This window comes from Oncorhynchus mykiss, chromosome 8 (assembly GCF_057628025.1).
Source record: "Oncorhynchus mykiss isolate SJ-2025 chromosome 8, ASM5762802v1, whole genome shotgun sequence".
Taxonomy (NCBI): Eukaryota; Metazoa; Chordata; class Actinopteri; order Salmoniformes; family Salmonidae; genus Oncorhynchus; species Oncorhynchus mykiss.
In genome coordinates, this window is record NC_143029.1 from 83165201 (window position 1) to 83183217 (window position 18017).

The following is an 18017-nucleotide window of genomic DNA, read 5'->3' on the forward strand; positions in this document are numbered from 1 at the left end:
CTCTATTGATCTCTCTCTCTCTATTGATCTCTCTCTCTCTATTGATCTCTCTCTCTCTATTGATCTCTCTCTCTATTGATCTCTCTCTCTATTGATCTCTCTCTCTGTTGATCTCTCTCTCTCTATTGATCTCTCTCTCTGTTGATCTCTCTCTCTCTATTGATCTCTCTCTATTGATCTCTCTCTCTATTGATCTCTCTCTCTATTGATCTCTCTCTCTCTATTGATCTCTCTCTCTATTGATCTCTCTCTCTCTATTGATCTCTCTCTATTGATCTCTCTCTCTATTGATCTCTCTCTCTCTATTGATCTCTCTCTCTCTATTGCTCTCTCTCTCTATTGATCTCTCTCTCTCTATTGATCTCTCTCTCTCTATTGATCTCTCTCTCTATTGATCTCTCTCTCTCTATTGATCTCTCTCTCTATTGATCTCTCTCTCTCTATTGATCTCTCTCTATTGATCTCTCTCTCTATTGATCTCTCTCTCTCTATTGATCTCTCTCTCTCTATTGATCTCTCTCTCTATTGATCTCTCTCTCTCTATTGATCTCTCTCTCTCTATTGATCTCTCTCTCTCTATTGATCTCTCTCTCTCTATTGCTCTCTCTCTCTATTGATCTCTCTCTCTCTATTGATCTCTCTCTCTCTATTGATCTCTCTCTCTATTGATCTCTCTCTCTATTGATCTCTCTCTCTCTATTGATCTCTCTCTATTGATCTCTCTCTATTGATCTCTCTCTCTATTGATCTCTCTCTCTCTATTGATCTCTCTCTCTCTATTGATCTCTCTCTCTTGATCTCTCTCTCTCTATTGATCTCTCTCTATTGATCTCTCTCTCTCTATTGATCTCTCTCTATTGATCTCTCTCTCTATTGATCTCTCTCTCTCTATTGATCTCTCTCTATTGATCTCTCTCTCTCTATTGATCTCTCTCTATTGATCTCTCTCTCTATTGATCTCTCTCTCTCTATTGATCTCTCTCTCTCTATTGATCTCTCTCTCTCTATTGATCTCTCTCTCTCTATTGATCTCTCTCTCTCTATTGATCTCTCTCTCTCTATTGATCTCTCTCTCTCTATTGATCTCTCTCTCTCTATTGATCTCTCTCTCTATTGATCTCTCTCTCTCTATTGATCTCTCTCTCTCTATTGATCTCTCTCTCTATTGATCTCTCTCTCTATTGATCTCTCTCTCTCTATTGATCTCTCTCTCTCTATTGATCTCTCTCTCTATTGATCTCTCTCTCTATTGATCTCTCTCTCTCTATTGATCTCTCTCTCTCTATTGATCTCTCTCTCTCTATTGATCTCTCTCTCTCTATTGATCTCTCTCTCTCTATTGATCTCTCTCTCTCTATTGATCTCTCTCTCTATTGATCTCTCTCTCTCTATTGATCTCTCTCTCTCTATTGATCTCTCTCTCTCTATTGATCTCTCTCTCTCTATTGATCTCTCTCTCTCTATTGATCTCTCTCTATTGATCTCTCTCTATTGATCTCTCTCTATTGATCTCTCTCTCTATTGATCTCTCTCTATTGATCTCTCTCTCTATTGATCTCTCTCTCTCTATTGATCTCTCTCTATTGATCTCTCTCTCTCTATTGATCTCTCTCTATTGATCTCTCTCTCTATTGATCTCTCTCTCTCTATTGATCTCTCTCTCTCTATTGATCTCTCTCTCTCTATTGATCTCTCTCTCTCTATTGATCTCTCTCTCTCTATTGCTCTCTCTCTCTATTGATCTCTCTCTCTCTATTGATCTCTCTCTCTCTATTGATCTCTCTCTCTATTGATCTCTCTCTCTATTGATCTCTCTCTCTCTATTGATCTCTCTCTCTATTGATCTCTCTCTCTCTATTGATCTCTCTCTCTCTATTGATCTCTCTCTCTTGATCTCTCTCTCTCTATTGATCTCTCTCTATTGATCTCTCTCTCTATTGATCTCTCTCTCTCTATTGATCTCTCTCTCTCTATTGATCTCTCTCTCTTGATCTCTCTCTCTCTATTGATCTCTCTCTATTGATCTCTCTCTCTATTGATCTCTCTCTCTCTATTGATCTCTCTCTCTATTGATCTCTCTCTCTCTATTGATCTCTCTCTCTCTATTGATCTCTCTCTATTGATCTCTCTCTCTCTATTGATCTCTCTCTCTCTATTGATCTCTCTCTATTGATCTCTCTCTCTCTATTGATCTCTCTCTCTCTATTGATCTCTCTCTATTGATCTCTCTCTCTCTATTGATCTCTCTCTATTGATCTCTCTCTCTTGATCTCTCTCTCTCTATTGATCTCTCTCTATTGATCTCTCTCTCTCTATTGATCTCTCTCTCTCTATTGATCTCTCTCTATTGATCTCTCTCTCTCTATTGATCTCTCTCTCTCTATTGATCTCTCTCTATTGATCTCTCTCTCTATTGATCTCTCTCTCTCTATTGATCTCTCTCTCTATTGATCTCTCTCTCTATTGATCTCTCTCTCTCTATTGATCTCTCTCTCTCTATTGATCTCTCTCTCTTGATCTCTCTCTCTCTATTGATCTCTCTCTCTCTATTGATCTCTCTCTCTATTGATCTCTCTCTCTCTATTGATCTCTCTCTATTGATCTCTCTCTCTATTGATCTCTCTCTCTCTATTGATCTCTCTCTCTCTATTGATCTCTCTCTCTTGATCTCTCTCTCTCTATTGATCTCTCTCTCTCTATTGATCTCTCTCTCTTGATCTCTCTCTCTCTATTGATCTCTCTCTCTCTATTGATCTCTCTCTATTGATCTCTCTCTCTCTATTGATCTCTCTCTATTGATCTCTCTCTCTATTGATCTCTCTCTCTCTATTGATCTCTCTCTCTCTATTGATCTCTCTCTCTTGATCTCTCTCTCTCTATTGATCTCTCTCTCTCTATTGATCTCTCTCTCTTGATCTCTCTCTCTCTATTGATCTCTCTCTCTCTATTGATCTCTCTCTATTGATCTCTCTCTCTCTATTGATCTCTCTCTATTGATCTCTCTCTCTATTGATCTCTCTCTCTCTATTGATCTCTCTCTCTTGATCTCTCTCTCTCTATTGATCTCTCTCTCTGTTGATCTCTCTCTCTCTATTGATCTCTCTCTCTATTGATCTCTCTCTCTCTATTGATCTCTCTCTATTGATCTCTCTCTCTATTGATCTCTCTCTCTCTATTGATCTCTCTCTCTTGATCTCTCTCTCTCTATTGATCTCTCTCTCTGTTGATCTCTCTCTCTCTATTGATCTCTCTCTCTCTATTGATCTCTCTCTGTTGATCTCTCTCTCTCTATTGATCTCTCTCTCTCTATTGATCTCTCTCTCTCTATTGATCTCTCTCTCTATTGATCTCTCTCTCGCTATTGATCTCTCTCTCGCTATTGATCTCTCTCGCTATTGATCTCTCTCTCTCTATTGATCTCTCTCTCTCTATTGATCTCTCTCTGTTGATCTCTCTCTCTCTATTGATCTCTCTCTCTCTATTGATCTCTCTCTCTCTATTGATCTCTCTCTCTATTGATCTCTCTCTCGCTATTGATCTCTCTCTCGCTATTGATCTCTCTCGCTATTGATCTCTCTCTCTCTATTGATCTCTCTCTCTCTATTGATCTCTCTCTCTCTCTATTGATCTCTCACTCTCTCTATTGATCTCTCTCTCTCTATTGATCTCTCTCTCTCTATTGATCTCTCTCTCTCTATTGATCTCTCTCTCTCTCTATTGATCTCTCTCTCTCTATTGATCTCTCTCTCTCTCTATTGATCTCTCTCTCTCTATTGATCTCTCTCTGTTGATCTCTCTCTCTCTATTGATCTCTCTCTCTCTATTGATCTCTCTCTCTCTATTGATCTCTCTCTCTATTGATCTCTCTCTCGCTATTGATCTCTCTCTCGCTATTGATCTCTCTCGCTATTGATCTCTCTCTCTCTATTGATCTCTCTCTCTCTATTGATCTCTCTCTCTCTCTATTGATCTCTCACTCTCTCTATTGATCTCTCTCTCTCTATTGATCTCTCTCTCTATTGATCTCTCTCGGCTGATTTACAGACGTCTGTACTGTCACGTGGAATGTCTATATTTCACTTAGACTTGACCACACTACTATCACATATTTAGCATGGCTCATAGACCGCTGACAAAAGAGAGACATTTCTGTGTTTTTGAACGTCATGGTCTAGTAACCTGGTGTATCTCATCTCCCGTGTGTGTGTTTCCAGTGGATAAAGCATGTGGATGAACAGGGCAGACCATACTACTACAGTGCTGATGGCTCCAGGTCAGAGTGGGAGCTGCCCAAGGTACGGCCCTCTACACTACCTCACTGTTTCAGTTCAATGGTTTCATTGATTGTCCCCCAAGGTATTCACTCCTCTCTCCTCTCTGCAGTACCAACACTCCCCCCCTCCTCTCTCCTCTCTGCAGTACCAACACTCCCCCCTCCTCTCTCCTCTCTGCAGTACCAACACTCCCCCCTCCTCTCCTCTCTGCAGTACCAACACTCCCCCCTCCCCTCCTCTCTCCTCTCTGCAGTACCAACACTCCCCCCTCCTCTCCTCTCTCCTCTCTGCAGTACCAACACTCCCCCCTCCTCTCTCCTCTCTGCAGTACCAACACTCCCCCCTCCCCTCCTCTCTCCTCTCTGCAGTACCAACACCCCCCCCCTCCTCACTCCTCTCTGCAGTACCAACACTCCCCCCCTCCTCTCTCCTCTCTGCAGTACCAACACTCCCCCCTCCTCTCCTCTCTCCTCTCTGCAGTACCAACACTCCCCCCTCCCCTCCTCACTCCTCTCTGCAGTACCAACACTCCGCCCCTCCTCTCCTCTCTCCTCTCTGCAGTACCAACTCTCCTCTCTTCTCTCTGCAGTACCAACACTCCCCCCTCCCCTCTCCTCTCTCCAGTACCAACTCTCCTCTCTCCTCTCTGCAGTACCAACTCTCCTCTCTCCTCTCTGCAGTACCAACACTCCCCCCTCCCCTCTCCTCTCTCCTCTCTGCAGTACCAACTCTCCTCTCTTCTCTCTGCAGTACCAACACTCCCCCCTCCCCTCTCCTCTCTCCAGTACCAACTCTCCTCTCTCCTCTCTGCAGTACCAACTCTCCTCTCTTCTCTCTGCAGTACCAACACTCCCCCCCTCCTCTCTCCTCTCTGCAGTACCAACACTCCCCCCTCCCCTCTCATCTCTCCTCTCTGCAGTACCAACTCTCCTCTCTCCTCTCTGCAGTACCAACTCTCCTCTCTCCTCTCTGCAGTACCAACTCTCCTCTCTCCTCTCTGCAGTACCAACACTCCCCCCTCCTCTCTCCTCTCTGCAGTACCAACACTCCCCTCTCCTCTCTCCTCTCTGCAGTACCAACACTCCCCCCTCCTCTCTCCTCTCTGCAGTACCAACACTCCCCCCTCCTCTCTCCTCTCTGCAGTACCAACACTCCCCCCTCATCTCTCCTCTCTCCTCTCTGCAGTACCAACACTCCTCTCTCCTCTCTGCAGTACCAACACTCCCCCCTCCTCTCTCTTCTCTTCTCTCTCCTCTCTGCAGTACCAACTCTCCTCTCTGCAGTACCAACACTCCTCTCTGCAGTACCAACTCTCCTCTCTGCAGTACCAACACTCCTCTCTCCTCTCTGCAGTACCAACACTCCCCCCTCCTCTCTCTTCTCTCCTCTCTCCTCTCTGCAGTACCAACACCCCCCCCCTCCTCACTCCTCTCTGCAGTACCAACACTCCCCCCCTCCTCTCTCCTCTCTGCAGTACCAACACTCCCCCCTCCTCTCCTCTCTCCTCTCTGCAGTACCAACACTCCCCCCTCCCCTCCTCACTCCTCTCTGCAGTACCAACACTCCGCCCCTCCTCTCCTCTCTCCTCTCTGCAGTACCAACTCTCCTCTCTTCTCTCTGCAGTACCAACACTCCCCCCTCCCCTCTCCTCTCTCCAGTACCAACTCTCCTCTCTCCTCTCTCCAGTACCAACTCTCCTCTCTTCTCTCTGCAGTACCAACACTCCCCCCTCCTCTCCTCTCTCCTCTCTGCAGTACCAACACTCCCCCCTCCCCTCCTCACTCCTCTCTGCAGTACCAACACTCCGCCCCTCCTCTCTCCTCTCTGCAGTACCAACACTCCCCCCTCCTCTCCTCTCTCCTCTCTGCAGTACCAACTCTCCTCTCTTCTCTCTGCAGTACCAACACTCCCCCCTCCCCTCTCCTCTCTCCAGTACCAACTCTCCTCTCTCCTCTCTGCAGTACCAACTCTCCTCTCTCCTCTCTGCAGTACCAACACTCCCCCCTCCTCTCTCCTCTCTCCTCTCTGCAGTACCAACTCTCCTCTCTCCTCTCTGCAGTACCAACACTCCCCCCTCCCCTCTCCTCTCTCCTCTCTGCAGTACCAACTCTCCTCTCTTCTCTCTGCAGTACCAACACTCCCCCCTCCCCTCTCCTCTCTCCAGTACCAACTCTCCTCTCTCCTCTCTGCAGTACCAACTCTCCTCTCTCCTCTCTGCAGTACCAACTCTCCTCTCTCCTCTCTGCAGTACCAACACTCCCCCCTCCTCTCTCCTCTCTGCAGTACCAACACTCCCCTCTCCTCTCTCCTCTCTGCAGTACCAACACTCCCCCCTCCTCTCTCCTCTCTGCAGTACCAACACTCCCCCCTCCTCTCTCCTCTCTGCAGTACCAACACTCCCCCCTCCTCTCTCCTCTCTCCTCTCTGCAGTACCAACACTCCTCTCTCCTCTCTGCAGTACCAACACTCCCCCCTCCTCTCTCTTCTCTTCTCTCTCCTCTCTGCAGTACCAACTCTCCTCTCTGCAGTACCAACACTCCTCTCTGCAGTACCAACTCTCCTCTCTGCAGTACCAACACTCCTCTCTCCTCTCTGCAGTACCAACACTCCCCCCTCCTCTCTCTTCTCTCCTCTCTCCTCTCTGCAGTACCAACACTCCCCCCTCCTCTCTCTTCTCTCCTCTCTCCTCTCTGCAGTACCAACACTCCCCCCTCCTCTCTCCTCTCTGCAGTACCAACACTCCCCTCTCCTCTCTCCTCTCTGCAGTACCAACACTCCCCCCTCCTCTCTCCTCTCTGCAGTACCAACACTCCCCCCTCCTCTCTCCTCTCTGCAGTACCAACACTCCCCCCTCCTCTCTCCTCTCTCCTCTCTGCAGTACCAACACTCCTCTCTCCTCTCTGCAGTACCAACACTCCCCCCTCCTCTCTCTTCTCTTCTCTCTCCTCTCTGCAGTACCAACTCTCCTCTCTGCAGTACCAACACTCCTCTCTGCAGTACCAACTCTCCTCTCTGCAGTACCAACACTCCTCTCTCCTCTCTGCAGTACCAACACTCCCCCCTCCTCTCTCTTCTCTCCTCTCTCCTCTCTGCAGTACCAACACTCCCCCCTCCTCTCTCCTCTCTGCAGTACCGACACTCCTCCCTCCTCTCTCCTCCCTCCTCTCTCCTCTCTGCAGTACCAACACTCCCCCCTCCTCTCTCCTCTCTGCAGTACCAACTCTCCTCTCTGCAGTACCAACACTCCCCCCTCCTCTCTCCTCTCTGCAGTACCAACACTCCCCCCTCCTCTCTCCTCTCTGCAGTACCAACACTCCCCCCTCCTCTCTCCTCTCTGCAGTACCAACACTCCCCCCTCCTCTCTCCTCTCTGCAGTACCAACACTCCCCCCTCCTCTCTCCTCTCTGCAGTACCAACACTCCCCCCCTCCTCTCTCCTCTCTGCAGTACCAACACTCCCCCCTCCTCTCTCCTCTCTGCAGTACCAACACTCCCCCCTCCTCTCTCTTCTCTTCTCTCCTCTCTCCTCTCTGCAGTACCAACACTCCCCCCTCCTCTCTCTTCTCTCCTCTCTCCTCTCTGCAGTACCAACTCTCCTCTCTGCAGTACCAACACTCCCCCCTCCTCTCTCCTCTCTGCAGTACCGACACTCCTCCCTCCTCTCTCCTCCCTCCTCTCTCCTCTCTGCAGTACCAACACTCCCCCCTCCTCTCTCCTCTCTGCAGTACCAACTCTCCTCTCTGCAGTACCAACACTCCCCCCTCCTCTCTCCTCTCTGCAGTACCAACACTCCCCCCTCCTCTCTCCTCTCTGCAGTACCAACACTCCCCCCTCCTCTCTCTTCTCTTCTCTCCTCTCTCCTCTCTGCAGTACCAACACTCCCCCCTCCTCTCTCTTCTCTCCTCTCTCCTCTCTGCAGTACCAACACTCCCCCCTCCTCTCTCCTCTCTGCAGTACCGACACTCCTCCCTCCTCTCTCCTCCCTCCTCTCTCCTCTCTGCAGTACCAACACTCCCCCCTCCTCTCTCCCCTCTGCAGCACCAACACTCCCCCCCTCTACCTGGTGGAGGGGACCGGACCCCTAAGAGCCACAGTCTGGATAGGAAACATGTAGAGCCCATCGTCCTGACCAAGTGGGGAAACAGCAGCAACGTGCTGGACGCCAACGACACGGTGAGACAGACGCCCTGTCACGGCCCGCTCAGCCACTCTGCCTGTGTCTCAAATGTTATTCCCTATATAGTCCACTGCTTTTGAACAGGACCCGTAGGAGTGGTCTCTGGTAGTAGTGCACTATGTGAAGGATAGGATCCTATTTGGGATGCAGACTGGAAATAGTGACTGAGATTCAGCAGAGTCATTTGAGACGTGTGTAGCCTGTTGCTAATATCCATCTCCAGACTTCCGCAGCAAAACGGATGCACTTCCTACAACTCTAATTCCATAGCTATCGTTTCTCTTCCAACCAGGTCTCTGAAGTATCTTGTCCTGTGAGTGTGTTTAGGATGGGAGGTTCCCCGTGTGTCAAACACAGCTGGCGTCACAGTTGGGAATCGGGTTGCACTGACACACTGTAGACTCACACTGTAGACTCACTGTAGACTCACTGTAGACTCACACTGTAGACTCACTGTAGACTCACTGTAGACACACTGTAGACTCACTGTAGACTCACACTGTAGACACACTGTAGACACACTGTAGACACACTGTAGACTCACACTGTAGACTCACTGTAGACTCACTGTAGACACACTGTAGACTCACACTGTAGACTCACACTGTAGACTCACTGTAGACACACTGTAGACTCAGCCTGTAGACTCACACTGTAGACTCACACTGTAGACATACTGTAGACATACTGTAGACATACTGTAGACTCACTGTAGACTCACACTGTAGACTCACTGTAGACTCACACTGTAGCCACACTGTAGACTCACTGTAGACACACTGTAGACTCACACTGTAGACACACTGTAGACTCACTGTAGACTCACTGTAGACTCACACTGTAGACTCACTGTAGACTCACACTGTAGACTCACTGTAGACTCACTGTAGACTCACTGTAGACTCACTGTAGACACACTGTAGACTCACACTGTAGACACACTGTAGACATACTGTAGACTCACACTGTAGACTCACACTGTAGACTCACTGTAGACTCACACTGTAGACTCACTGTAGACATACTGTAGACTCACACTGTAGACTCACACTGTAGACACACTGTAGACTCACACTGTAGACTCACACTGTAGACTCACTGTAGACTCACACTGTAGACTCACTGTAGACTCACACTGTAGACTCTCACTGTAGACTCTCACTGTAGACTCTCACTGTAGACACACTGTAGACACACTGTAGACACACTGTAGTCTCACTGTAGACTCACACTGTAGACACACTGTAGACACACTGTAGTCTCACTGTAGACTCACACTGTAGTCTCACTGTAGACTCACACTGTAGTCTCACTGTAGACTCACACTGTAGTCTCACTGTAGACTCACTGTAGACTCTCACTGTAGACTCTCACTGTAGACTCTCACTGTAGACACACTGTAGACACACTGTAGACACACTGTAGTCTCACTGTAGACTCACACTGTAGACACACTGTAGACACACTGTAGTCTCACTGTAGACTCACACTGTAGTCTCACTGTAGACTCACACTGTAGACTCTCACTGTAGACTCTCACTGTAGACTCTCACTGTAGACACACTGTAGACACACTGTAGACACACTGTAGTCTCACTGTAGACTCACACTGTAGACACACTGTAGACACACTGTAGTCTCACTGTAGACTCACACTGTAGTCTCACTGTAGACTCACACTGTAGACTCACTGTAGACTCACTGTAGACTCATGATTCTGTTCTGCAGCGGCTCATCAAAAACATCAGGCGTTTCCGTACAGGATCTGGTCGCCCCCACCCCTACAGACAGACACAAGTCAGTGCCCCCCTCCCTCCGTGCCCTATACACCCTGCCTTCAAATCCCAGCAGCCAATCATTTTGCACATGGGTGGACAACTTCAGTCCTCCAGGGCCTGATTGGTGTAACTCTTCTTCTCCATCCTATCAAACACAGCTGATTAATCACATTGCGTTCTAAACTGAAGACCCTGATTAGGTGATTATTGGGGTCAGGTGTGTTAGCTGGGGCAACACTGTGACACCAATCAGGACCTTGAGGACGGGAGCTGCCCACCTCTTAGTCTAGCATGATGATCACTGAATGAGCTCATCAAATCAGACCAATCACTTTCCTTGTTGCCATCACTGAGTGCTGCTCTTTCCCTTTTAATTCCTGCTCTTCTGATTCACATGATCACCTCTCATGGCCCAATGATCACCTCTCATGGCCCAATGATCACCTCTCATGGCCCAATGATCACCTCTCATGGCCCAATGATCACCTCTCGTGGCCCAATGATCACCTCTCGTGGCCCAATGATCACCTCTCGTGGCCCAATGATCACCTCTCGTGGCCCAATGATCACCTCTCGTGACCCAATGATCACCTCTCGTGGCCCAATGATCACCTCTCGTGGCCCAATGATCACCTCTCGTGGCCCAATGATCACCTCTCGTGGCCCAATGATCACCTCTCGTGGCCCAATGATCACCTCTCGTGGCCCAATGATCACCTCTCGTGGCCCAATGATCACCTATCGTGGCCCAATGATCACCTATCATGGCCCAATGATCACCTCTCATGGCCCAGTGATCACCTATAATGGCCCAATGATCACTTCTCATGGCCCAATGATCACCTCTCATGGCCCAATGATCACCTATAATGGCCCAATGATCACCTCTCATGGCCCAATGATCACCTATAATGGCCCAATGATCACTTCTCATGGCCGTGCCCTTAAACCTGTTTGGTTTCTATAATCTAGTAGTGATACGAGCCTGACGATATCAACCTCTCCTTTCTCTGTCACTAGTGTGATTTGAGCTTCCTTCATTGAAATGTGTCATATCCTGTCATTGCGTGCATGGTTTAATTGTTATTTAAAAAATACCTAATTAACATTCAACCATTTCCTCAACTCTTGGTGTCCATGTAAACGCTCATTCCTTATGTGTTGGTTTTCCCCGGTAACCATGGTAGTCTCTGCAGACCTGGGTTCAAATACTATTTAAAATCTTTACAAATACTTTCTATGTGCTTGATTGAACTTGCCTGGCGCCAAAGTTCAAACTCCGCCCATCTAACACTCCAGGCAGGCTAAAGCAAACGCTAAAACTATTTGAAAGATTTTAAATATTATTTGAACCCAGTCTCTGCAGTTCTCTGTAGTAATTAGTCGGTGTTGTTGTCATTCTGATTACTAGGACGGTGCGTTGGGCCCCATGGTCCCTGGCTCTCCAGACTCAGCCTCCTCAGGCCCCTCGTCCCCCAAGCCCCCTACCTCCGTTAGTATCCCCCTCTCCTGCTCCGTGCTCTGTGCTCTGTTCTCTGTATACTCCTCTCCCCCTTCCCTGAACTGTGTCTGGCTTCCTGACTTCCATACTTGTCGACCAGCCACGGCCTTTTGGCCTTTTCTCAGTTGCTGTCTTCAATGGTGACGAGGCTGATGATCACGGTGATGATGATGATGATCACGGTGATGATGATCACGGTGATGATGATGATCCCGGTGATGATCCCGGTGATGATGATGATCCCGGTGATGATCCTGGTGATGATCCCGGTGATGATGATGATCCCGGTGATGATGATGATGATCACGGTGATGATGATGATGATCACGGTGATGATGATGATGATCACGGTGATGATGATGATGATCACGGTGATGATGATGATCCCGGTGATGGTGATGATCCCGGTGATGATCCCGGTGATGATGATGATCCTGGTGATGATCCCGGTGGAGATGATGATCCCGGTGATGATGATGATCCCGGTGATGATGATGATCCCGGTGATGATGATGATCCCGGTGATGATGATGATCCTGGTGATGATCCCGGTGATGATGATGATCCCGGTGATGATGATGATCCCGGTGATGATGATGATCCTGGTGATGATCCCGGTGATGATGATCACGGTGATGATGACAGTAACACAGACTGAGCTGTGGGGAAATCTATTTTTCAATTCAGAAAATGGGTTGTTTTGCTGTGTTTTTTCTGCTTCCTGTCTCTACTGTAACGCTGCTTTCTGTCTCTACTGTAACGCTGCTTTCTGTCTCTACTGTAGCACTGCTTTCTGTCTCTACTGTAACACTGCTTTCTGTCTCTACACTAACGCTGCTTTCTGTCTCTACTGTAACACTGCTTTCTGTCTCTACTGTAGCGCTGCTTTCTGTCTCTACTGTAGCGCTGCTTTCTGTCTCTACTGTAACGCTGCTTTCTGTCTCTACTGTAGCACTGCTTTCTGTCTCTCTACTGTAACACTGCTTTCTGTCTCTATTGTAGCGCTGCTTTCTGTCTCTCTACTGTAACACTGCTTTCTGTCTCTATTGTAACGCTGCTTTCTGTCTCTACTGTAACGCTGCTTTCTGTCTCTACTGTAACGCTGCTTTCTGTCTCTACTGTAGCACTGCTTTCTGTCTCTACACTAACGCTGCTTTCTGTCTCTACTGTAACACTGCTTTCTGTCTCTACTGTAGCGCTGCTTTCTGTCTCTACTGTAGCGCTGCTTTCTGTCTCTACTGTAACGCTGCTTTCTGTCTCTACTGTAGCACTGCTTTCTGTCTCTACACTAACGCTGCTTTCTGTCTCTACTGTAACACTGCTTTCTGTCTCTACACTAACGCTGCTTTCTGTCTCTACTGTAACACTGCTTTCTGTCTCTACACTAACGCTGCTTTCTGTCTCTACTGTAACGCTGCTTTCTGTCTCTACTGTAGCGCTGCTTCCTGTCTCTACTGTAACGCTGCTTTCTGTCTCTACACTAACGCTGCTTTCTGTCTCTACTGTAACACTGCTTTCTGTCTCTCTACTGTAGCGCTGCTTTCTGTCTCTACTGTAGCGCTGCTTTCTGTCTCTACTGTAACGCTGCTTTCTGTCTCTACTGTAGCACTGCTTTCTGTCTCTACACTAACGCTGCTTTCTGTCTCTACTGTAACACTGCTTTCTGTCTCTACTGTAGCGCTGCTTTCTGTCTCTACTGTAGCGCTGCTTTCTGTCTCTACTGTAACGCTGCTTTCTGTCTCTACTGTAGCACTGCTTTCTGTCTCTACACTAACGCTGCTTTCTGTCTCTACTGTAACACTGCTTTCTGTCTCTACACTAACGCTGCTTTCTGTCTCTACTGTAACACTGCTTTCTGTCTCTACACTAACGCTGCTTTCTGTCTCTACTGTAACGCTGCTTTCTGTCTCTACTGTAATGCTGCTTTCTGTCTCTACTGTAACGCTGCTTTCTGTCTCTACTGTAACGCTGCTTTCTGTCTCTACACTAACGCTGCTTTCTGTCTCTACTGTAACACTGCTTTCTGTCTCTACTGTAACACTGCTTTCTGTCTCTCTACTGTAACACTGCTTTCTGTCTCTACTGTAACGCTGCTTTCTGTCTCTACACTAACGCTGCTTTCTGTCTCTACTGTAACACTGCTTTCTGTCTCTCTACTGTAACACTGCTTTCTGTCTCTACTGTAACGCTGCTTTCTGTCTCTACACTAACGCTGCTTTCTGTCTCTACACTAACGCTGCTTTCTGTCTCTACTGTAACACTGCTTTCTGTCTCTACTGTAATGCTGCTTTCTGTCTCTACAGTAACGCTGCTTTCTGTCTCTACTGTAACGCTGCTTTCTGTCTCTACTGTAACGCTGCTTTCTGTCTCTACAGTAACGCTGCTTTCTGTCTCTACTGTAACGCTGCTTTCTGTCTCTACTGTAACGCTGCTTTCTGTCTCTACACTAACGCTGCTTTCTGTCTCTACACTAACGCTGCTTTCTGTCTCTACTGTAACGCTGCTTTCTGTCTCTACAGTAACGCTGCTTTCTGTCTCTACAGTAACGCTGCTTTCTGTCTCTACTGTAATGCTGCTTTCTGTCTCTCTACTGTAACACTGCTTTCTGTCTCTCTACTGTAGCGCTGCTTTCTGTCTCTACTGTAACGCTGCTTTCTGTCTCTACTGTAACGCTGCTTTCTGTCTCTACTGTAACGCTGCTTTCTGTCTCTACTGTAACGCTGCTTTCTGTCTCTACTGTAGCGCTGCTTTCTGTCTCTACTGTAACACTGCTTCCTGTCTCTACTGTAGCGCTGCTTTCTGTCTCTACTGTAACACTGCTTTCTGTCTCTACTGTAACGCTGCTTTCTGTCTCTACTGTAACACTGCTTTCTGTCTCTACTGTAACACTGCTTTCTGTCTCTACTGTAACGCTGCTTTCTGTCTCTACTGTAGCGCTGCTTTCTGTCTCTACTGTAACACTGCTTCCTGTCTCTACTGTAGCGCTGCTTTCTGTCTCTACTGTAACACTGCTTTCTGTCTCTACTGTAGCGCTGCTTTCTGTCTCTACTGTAACACTGCTTTCTGTCTCTACTGTAACGCTGCTTTCTGTCTCTACTGTAACACTGCTTTCTGTCTCTACTGTAGCGCTGCTTTCTGTCTCTACTGTAACACTGCTTTCTGTCTCTACTGTAACGCTGCTTTCTGTCTCTACTGTAACACTGCTTTCTGTCTCTACTGTAACACTGCTTCCTGTCTCTACTGTAGCGCTGCTTTCTGTCTCTACTGTAACGCTGCTTTCTGTCTCTACTGTAACACTGCTTTCTGTCTCTCTACTGTAACGCTGCTTTCTGTCTCTACTGTAACACTGCTTCCTGTCTCTACTGTAGCGCTGCTTTCTGTCTCTACTGTAACGCTGCTTTCTGTCTCTACTGTAACACTGCTTTCTGTCTCTACTGTAACACTGCTTTCTGTCTCTACTGTAACGCTGCTTTCTGTCTCTACTGTAACACTGCTTTCTGTCTCTACTGTAACACTGCTTTCTGTCTCTACTGTAACGCTGCTTTCTGTCTCTACTGTAACACTGCTTTCTGTCTCTACTGTAACGCTGCTTTCTGTCTCTCTACTGTAACGCTGCTTTCTGTCTCTACAGTAACGCTGCTTTCTGTCTCTACTGTAACACTGCTTTCTGTCTCTACTGTAACACTGCTTTCTGTCTCTACTGGAACGCTGCTTTCTGTCTCTACTGTAACGCTGCTTTCTGTCTCTACTGTAACGCTGCTTTCTGTCTCTACTGTAACGCTGCTTTCTGTCTCTACTGTAACGCTGCTTTCTGTCTCTACTGTAACACTGCTTTCTGTCTCTACACTAACGCTGCTTTCTGTCTCTCTACTGTAACGCTGCTTCCTGTCTCTACTGTAACGCTGCTTCCTGTCTCTACAGTAACGCTGCTTTCTGTCTCTACACTAACGCTGCTTTCTGTCTCTCTACTGTAACGCTGCTTTCTGTCTCTACTGTAACGCTGCTTTCTGTCTCTACTGTAACGCTGCTTTCTGTCTCTACTGTAACGCTGCTTTCTGTCTCTATTGTAACGCTGCTTTCTGTCTCTACTGTAACGCTGCTTTCTGTCTCTACAGTAACACTGCTTTCTGTCTCTACTGTAACGCTGCTTTCTGTCTCTACTGTAACGCTGCTTTCTGTCTCTCTACTGTAACGCTGCTTTCTGTCTCTACTGTAACACTGCTTTCTGTCTCTACTGTAACGCTGCTTTCTGTCTCTCTACTGTAACGCTGCTTTCTGTCTCTACTGTAACACTGCTTTCTGTCTCTACTGTAACGCTGCTTTCTGTCTCTACTGTAACGCTGCTTTCTGTCTCTACTGTAGCACTGCTTTCTGTCTCTACTGTAACACTGCTTTCTGTCTCTACTGTAACGCTGCTTTCTGTCTCTACTGTAACACTGCTTTCTGTCTCTACTGTAACACTGCTTTCTGTCTCTACTGTAACGCTGCTTTCTGTCTCTACTGTAACGCTGCTTTCTGTCTCTACTGTAACGCTGCTTTCTGTCTCTCTACTGTAACGCTGCTTTCTGTCTCTACTGTAACGCTGCTTTCTGTCTCTACTGTAACGCTGCTTTCTGTCTCTACTGTAACGCTGCTTTCTGTCTCTACTGTAACACTGCTTTCTGTCTCTACTGTAACACTGCTTTCTGTCTTTACTGTAACGCTGCTTTCTGTCTCTACTGTAACGCTGCTTTCTGTCTCTACTGTAGCACTGCTTTCTGTCTACTGTAACGCTGCTTTCTGTCTCTACTGTAACGCTGCTTTCTGTCTCTACTGTAACACTGCTTTCTGTCTCTACTGTAACGCTGCTTTCTGTCTCTATTGTAACGCTGCTTTCTGTCTCTACTGTAACGCTGCTTTCTGTCTCTATTGTAACGCTGCTTTCTGTCTCTATTGTAACGCTGCTTTCTGTCTCTACTGTAACGCTGCTTTCTGTCTCTACTGTAACGCTGCTTTCTGTCTCTACTGTAACACTGCTTTCTGTCTCTCTACTGTAACGCTGCTTTCTGTCTCTACTGTAACGCTGCTTTCTGTCTCTACTGTAACGCTGCTTTCTGTCTCTCTATTGTAACGCTGCTTTCTGTCTCTATTGTAACGCTGCTTTCTGTCTCTACTGTAACGCTGCTTTCTGTCTCTCTACTGTAACGCTGCTTTCTGTCTCTACTGTAACACTGCTTTCTGTCTCTACTGTAACACTGCTTTCTGTCTCTACAGTAACGCTGCTTTCTGTCTCTACTGTAACGCTGCTTTCTGTCTCTCTACTGTAACGCTGCTTTCTGTCTCTACTGTAATGCTGCTTTCTGTCTCTCTACTGTAACACTGCTTTCTGTCTCTCTACTGTAACGCTGCTTTCTGTCTCTACTGTAATGCTGCTTTCTGTCTCTCTACTGTAACGCTGCTTTCTGTCTCTACTGTAATGCTGCTTTCTGTCTCTCTACACTAACGCTGCTTTCTGTCTCTCTACTGTAACGCTGCTTTCTGTCTCTACTGTAACGCTGCTTTCTGTCTCTACTGTAATGCTGCTTTCTGTCTCTACACTAACGCTGCTTTCTGTCTCTCTACTGTAACGCTGCTTTCTGTCTCTACAGTAACACTGCTTTCTGTCTCTCTACTGTAACGCTGCTTTCTGTCTCTACACTAACGCTGCTTTCTGTCTCTCTACTGTAACGCTGCTTTCTGTCTCTACTGTAACGCTGCTTTCTGTCTCTACTGTAACACTGCTTTCTGTCTCTCTACTGTAACGCTGCTTTCTGTCTCTACTGTAGCGCTGCTTTCTGTCTCTCTACTGTAACACTGCTTTCTGTCTCTACTGTAACGCTGCTTTCTGTCTCTACTGTAACGCTGCTTTCTGTCTCTATTGTAACGCTGCTTTCTGTCTCTCTACACTAACGCTGCTTTCTGTCTCTCTACTGTAACGCTGCTTTCTGTCTCTATTGTAACGCTGCTTTCTGTCTCTACTGTAACACTGCTTTCTGTCTCTACTGTAACGGTGCTTTCTGTCTCTACTGTAACGCTGCTTTCTGTCTCTACTGTAACACTGCTTTCTGTCTCTACTGTAACGCTGCTTTCTGTCTCTATTGTAGCGCTGCTTTCTGTCTCTCTACTGTAACGCTGCTTTCTGTCTCTACTGTAACACTGCTTTCTGTCTCTACTGTAACACTGCTTTCTGTCTCTACTGTAACGCTGCTTTCTGTCTCTCTACAGTAGCGCTGCTTTCTGTCTCTACTGTAACACTGCTTTCTGTCTCTA

The 18017-nt window shown here is 47.2% G+C and overlaps 1 protein-coding gene across 32 annotated transcripts in view; it reads left to right on the top strand.

Annotated features, from left to right (window-relative positions):
- LOC110530753 (rho GTPase-activating protein 12) overlaps nucleotides 1-18017 on the top strand; it is a 121671-nt gene that overhangs the window by 82116 nt on the left and 21538 nt on the right. For 8 of the 32 annotated variants that reach the window (XM_036986462.2, XM_090182823.1, XM_036986458.2 and 5 more), the window contains 4 exons: nucleotides 4215-4295; nucleotides 8312-8446; nucleotides 10179-10247; nucleotides 11640-11720. In XM_036986462.2, the coding sequence (XP_036842357.2) occupies nucleotides 4215-4295; nucleotides 8312-8446; nucleotides 10179-10247; nucleotides 11640-11720 (366 nt within the window). The remainder of the gene's footprint in view (nucleotides 1-4214; nucleotides 4296-8311; nucleotides 8447-10178; nucleotides 10248-11639; nucleotides 11721-18017) is intronic. The other 24 variants (XM_036986464.2, XM_090182815.1, XM_090182828.1 and 21 more) reach the window with 3 other exon arrangements.